This window comes from Sphaeroforma arctica (assembly GCF_001186125.1).
Source record: "Sphaeroforma arctica JP610 unplaced genomic scaffold supercont1.32, whole genome shotgun sequence".
NCBI lineage: Eukaryota > Ichthyosporea > Ichthyophonida > Sphaeroforma > Sphaeroforma arctica.
In genome coordinates, this window is record NW_014040526.1 from 195,110 (window position 1) to 201,270 (window position 6,161).

Consider the following 6,161-nt stretch of genomic DNA (forward strand, 5'->3'; position numbering starts at 1 on the left):
ATCTTACTCTATCGCTCTGTTCCGGACATAGAAATCTCTTCAATTGTTAACCCCTGTCGCTACCGCTCCGGGGGTGTAAACCTACATAAATGATATCACCCCCCCCCCCCCCCCGCCTCGGAGAGGTGTCTACCTCGGGTAGTGGAGGAGGTAAACGTGAACACACCTCCTCCTACAGGCTCTCGAGAGGGTTCAGAGCAGAGAGAGCCCTTGAGTGATGGAGGGTCTCGGGACCCTCCTACACGCTCTCCCTGTGGGAGTGGGCAGTAGCCTTCCTACACCTTCGGTTCCCCTCGGATATCATAATGTATTGCTCCGCTATTACTCCGCGTGTGTATCTCTCTCGTTGTCACTCGGAATCCCCTCAGGATGTACATCCCTCTGGATGTCCCATTGAACCGTTCCCCCTCGTGGACTCGGGATATTAAATACAATCTGTAGAATTATTTTTATGCGTAGTCCTTTCTACGAGCAAAATAGGTTTATACCCATGTTAACAAGACTGAAAATTCTCTCAAGTAATAATGCCGTTAGTAGCGATCAATATTTATTGAGGCTCAAATATCAAAGGTCAGAGATACCTCGCAGTACAATTTTAATATTTGTTATCACCAGTTTTCCAGTACAGAATTGACATTGGTCATCTAACGTATGTTATACACTATTAAGACGCCTTGTGGTCTTTGAAGTTCCGCAGTATCTTGCCTCCAATGGCGTTGGTCTTCCTGGTCAGCGTCTATACCCGGGAAACCGACTTTAGCTACGGTAGATTTAGTAGTCACAGCAGCGAGTTCAGACTTGTTATCGTCTTCTCGCTGACGTGTCTGGCACTCCTTCTTTAGCGCACGGTATGGCGTCGGGTGGCAGGGACGCATTAAATTGTCGTCGCTCGTAACTTTACCCCCAGCACTCTGTTTCAAGCCCAAACTCTCATTGGCTTTTGGACACTTATCTGCATCTGAAACAGGGGGTACAGACCTGCCTGTTGCTCCGGACACCTGAACTGAAGCAAGTTGCTTAAACGATTCAGAAAACATCTTCATACTATGGACAAAGCGATCCATATCAAAATTGAGCTCGGGATGAGGTCCATTAGGGTTGAAGCAAAGCGAATCAACTTCGTCGACAGAAAGGTGTAAAGCTTCTTCATGACCTGATAATAAAGCCCGCAGATGCTCGGCACAGGGCTTCTCTAGATCTCCCACGGGTACATGCATATCTGAAAATACCGCACACGTTTTCTTACTCCGTAGAAGCGAGGAAATCTGATTAATTGCAATAGTGCAAAATCACATATCTCTACCTCTTCTATCTAATCCGCGATGGACCTATCCAGACTACTTTGTAAATCTTTAACGGAAAACGTTCTCGTTTTTAGTAGCGCAAGTACTTTCTGCTCATAACGCTCGCGTTTAACACGTAGAGTCTCGATCTCAACATCAAACGTCTTGCGTGCGGTTTTCTCATATTCATTATTAATACTGTCAATTATCTTCCTTCTATCTACTGTGGGGGCATACCACTGAGGATGTGCTCAGTCTCATCTGGATAATTGGAGCTGGGGCTACACTTTGTAGAAATATCTCCTAAAACTGTAGTAGTTTTGGCCATTGGTAATTTTTTTTCCTGGGGAGGTCCATTAGTGGCGTGCTACGGCTGATACCATGAACTCAAATACCAGCGCCTCGTCTGACGTGATCATTAAAGCCACATTAACGAAGCACGATATAACAAAAACTTCTAATCTGGCAGATGCTTCTGGCAGGGTCTCTTCCTTGTGCATCATAAAGCCCGTCAAAGACGCCAGGCGGGCCTTGTGAGTAAATAAACGCTTACGTTAAGTCTAAGTATCGTGAAATTCGAAGTAAATAAACGAAATGAATCTTTTGGTAAAGTTAGGTATGCCTCGTGAAAACAGCAATACTCTGAGGGATTGTGAGGCTGAGACATTGCCTATATATAATCCTCTCAGTACTGTTTTCGCCGAAGGGATTTTATTTAGTGTTTCGTTGTCGCTCTATTAGAAACTATGGTATGTTTCGTTGGGGCGAATCCGAGAGACTCATAAAATCCTATCGTTAGAAGAAAAAAAACTGTAATCTTGATCGACTCAAAATACAATGTAACGGTGAACCTAGTTTTATTTCCTTGATAGTTGAATAAACGTCTACCTTAGCAGAATGAACTTCTTGAATGAACTAAACTACGTATTTATACTATTTCCGAAGTATTCCCTTGAGAACCCTGCCGCCAATCAGATCGTGTATCTACTCAATTTCGAGCCTACAAGTCCATTCAATATATATCGTCATCTGCCAACCTCCAGCTCATATTACCCCGCACTTCGGTTCGCAAAGCACCAATCATACACCAACCCCCTCTTATTTCGAGCCTGCGCGGCCGTTCGCCAACAAACGGCACAATACAACTTAGAACTTTTCAAACTTATTAGTTTTCACACTTATAAGTTATCGCCCACACTTGGAAGTTCTCGCACTCTTATGAACGCCCAGGAACATTACCGAACAGCTCGGTACTTACAACACCAACATTATTTTATATCGGAGGTAAACATGTTTGAAATTACAAAACTCTTGGTGTCCATAGTTATATACATTTCGTTGAGATGTTTTTATAAATGACATACAGTGCGAAGTGCCTCGTGCGAAGTGTGCGTCGATAAGCCCCTTTCTATATTGCGTCTCCGTGTGTATAAATTTTGTAATTTGCATATCTAATGTCAAGTTCAACAATGAAAGTAGTAACAGCAATTCTTTCGACTGATAATAACCTGTGTTATCAGAAGAAAGTTTTGCTGTTTCAATGTCCGGAACGTGTTTTTTTGAGTTGTCTAAGATAGGTCTCAATTAAACCTGCTACTGCATACCCATTCTGTTTACCACCTGACTCCAGTATTTGGTCACCATAAACTATATGTCTCACAGCCCCACATTTATCTACTGCGTTTTCATCTGCATCCCATTCCATCCATTCCTTCCATACGAAGTATTGTGTCATGATCCTGTGCCAGTTGAATCCATGTTTGCCGAAGTGTTCTAGTGATGTTTCTCGTGCAGAGGTTCCATGGTAGAGAAACTACATCTGTTTAGAACACACCTCTCCTCCATCTTCTTGAGTATTTTGTTGATAGACTTCTGTTAATTCTTGACCTTTACTCGATGTCCTTTATATATGCCGAGCTTTTCAAAGCACACCCCCAAAACGAATAAACAATCCTCCCGTACTTGAGTCGTTTTTGTTTGCCAAAATTGCACCATAATAGACATCTGCGTATGCAGAAACCCCATAAAGTCGCACCCGTTGAATTTCTCTTTGGCAGTGTCTGTGTGTTGGTCTGTCGGATGCTCTAAATCGTGCTCAATTCCATGCGAACTACAATCGTCCTCGCGCTCTACATGCTTGTCGCATTGTTGCTTCAAAAATGTTTTGAGCAACTCCAAAAGTATAGATAATTCACTTTTCTCATTAGCATCAGCACTGAAGTCATCGATTATGGTTTGCAGTAACACTACTACGTCGTTAACAAGTGTCCCAGTCACATAGTCCACGGCAGTTAGCAATTTCTCATCTCTGTTAGTCAAGCTTGAGAGCACACTATAAAAGCTCGCTTCTCGACCGGATTATGACGGATAACCTGGTCCTTCTCGGTATTTCGTACTCTGCACTAACCCATTCCGCGGCACTACACGGCGCAGAACGGATCCGTACCACAGAGTTGGGTACTCTACTTAGTAGGTCAGCAAGCAAATATATGGAACATTCGATAGTAACAGTGTTTTGTCAACACCGGCCCGAATTGACTCAGCGCATATCTTCCATTGTCGACTCACTTGGCCCAAGCTTCAAACGGGATTTTACTGACCACTTCTTCCCATCAATCTTTCCTGAACCACTACAGCGACTATGAGAGCATACCATATGTTCATACATTGTATCATACATACTTGCCATTTTTGAAATAAATAATATTATCCCTATAAAAGCTTCTCCTCGAGATACGCTCACTAATTGAATATGTTTCAATATATCGGTCGTAGATCATTTGACTAGGTAGCTTACGAGTTATTGACGGTAGGGTTACACTTTCATCCGAAAACAATTTAACGATCTTTTTACCCCATGAAAGCGTACCAACAATATCTTCTGGCAATACGAAAGCAATCGCAATGTCTAAAGCTTTGCTGTCAAACCTAAATCTACTATACGTAGGTGATACTAGCTGTTTGCCTTCTGATAGGGACTTCATATCTGAATATGACTGTTCTATACGAGCACCAGACAAGGTGAACAGGCCTTGGGCTTTCATTTCTTTTCGTGATTTCACAGACAACCCTGACATCATTATCGCCCTTGATATCCGCTACTGTAAACTTCCTTTAGATGCCGCGTTGTAGACATCAACGACAGTATTATGTTCTTGTTTGGTTACTGGTGTATGGATGAGGAACTTGATTTGGTGATACTAACTGTCCCAATGATACTAGTAGCTGCCTCGCGTAACGATAGATTGGGATTAGCAGGATATATAATTTCCGATAGTCTCACAGCCCCACTTACTACGCTCTTAGACATACAACTCCAGCCCTTCGAATTTGTGTCCTTTATCGTTGCATCTGTATCAAGTTTTTGTTTAGCAGGCAGAATCCGCTTCGTAATTCTTGATCAACCAAAGGCATTCCAAATATCAGTCATCTCACGGCTTCTGTTGAGTTATCTGCAATATCTGCGAGCTGTTCTCGTTCACTCTGCGCATTAATTACAACCTTCGCCCTCTTTGCCGCTGTTCTAATAGAAGTTCTGGTTTCATGTGCATGATGTGTTGCTGGGACCCAACCTGCGGGCCGCCCTCTCTTTAAATTACGACTAGCCACTGTTTTTCTGCTTCTACACTTGCAACCGCATCGCATACAGAGTGTACAGTCATCGCAAGTTTTTACCTTGCACTTACATGGCGTCATTTTGGTCTAATGGGCATTCAATCGATGCCATCAACTGATGCATTCAATCGATCGATGCTCACACGTCCACCTTTATCCTTCACTACAAGACCAATTATGTGCTTATGTACGAACCAAGCATGCTACGGACTTGGCGCCTTTTCTGACGCCTTTTAATTTACTTCTTAAAGCCACACACGATAAAAAGTTGGGTTTAAACCTAATTCCGGATTTAGTGAAATTGGATCGCTTCGTTATAATCGTGTCCCCATGGAACGGGGATGGGGTGTTAAAGATACGTTGTTGTGTTCTTTAGGTCTCTTGTTGCACATATTCTATATTACAGTGTCTTTATACCGTATCAGCTTCTTTCAAATAAACATGTCGTCCCTCAAAGCAGCACAGGCGGTACAAAGTATCGCTCCGTTCCATCACGCGTTCCCCGTACACTCAGTAGCGGCCACCAGAGAGTTCTATGGCAATGTTCTGGGTTGCATAGAGGGCCGGTATGTGCGAGTTCGCGCTTTTCGATCATTTAGATTATAAAGCACAAAGATTAACGCGACCTTGCGCTATTATAGACGTGCTTGAAACTTAACTTTCATATATACGGAGGAAACTTGCGATGTGGCTGTATCGTACACGGTACCGCAGTAGCCAGTATTATGGCGTGACATAGGTTCATATTGACTAGTACGTTTCTTTCGATGTTGACTACTTGCAGGTCACACGGGGAAAAATGGGTGGACTTCAGCCTCTTTGGCCACCAGATTGTGTGTCATCACGTTGGCGATAACCACAGAAGCGCTGTATGGCCTAGTTCTAGATTGAAAGTTTTTAGACACGGGTGCACACTTTGCGATATATCCCATCCTGCAAATTGACTTCATACGCATTTTTGGTATTGATACAATCTTCTATGTGGGCGTGAATTCGATACACTGCGAATTGCTGGCAAGAGGATATACATAACTTATCAATATCCAAATATACATCTGCTTGCAGGAATACTTCTCAGATGTAGATGTTGACGAAGTACCAGTTCCTCACTTTGGGGTAGTGCTTGACGAGCCAGATTTCCACGCTTTCGCAGATCGGTGTAAGAGTAAAGGTGTTAAGTTTGTTATCGAGCCGCACAGAAGATTCCAAGGACAACCCGGCGAGCAGTGGACAATGTAAGTTCTATACATACACATACATATA

At 43.1% G+C, this 6,161-nt stretch overlaps 2 protein-coding genes across 2 annotated transcripts in view; one reads left to right on the forward strand and one right to left on the reverse strand.

Moving 5' to 3' along the window:
- Positions 1-644: 644 nt before the first annotated feature.
- SARC_00921 (hypothetical protein) lies at positions 645-1,217 on the reverse strand (the record flags this gene model as incomplete). Its single annotated transcript, XM_014305398.1, has 1 exon — positions 645-1,217. The coding sequence occupies one exon, from the start codon at positions 1,215-1,217 to the stop codon at positions 645-647; it is 573 nt and encodes a 190-aa protein (XP_014160873.1).
- A 4,002-nt stretch (positions 1,218-5,219) lies between these two features.
- The window catches only part of SARC_00922 (hypothetical protein), a 3,088-nt gene continuing 2,146 nt past the window's right edge, over positions 5,220-6,161 (forward strand). The window contains exons 1-3 of the mRNA XM_014305399.1: positions 5,220-5,464; positions 5,683-5,767; positions 5,964-6,133. Of these exons, the coding sequence (XP_014160874.1) occupies positions 5,229-5,464; positions 5,683-5,767; positions 5,964-6,133 (491 nt within the window). The 5' untranslated portion in view covers positions 5,220-5,228. The remainder of the gene's footprint in view (positions 5,465-5,682; positions 5,768-5,963; positions 6,134-6,161) is intronic.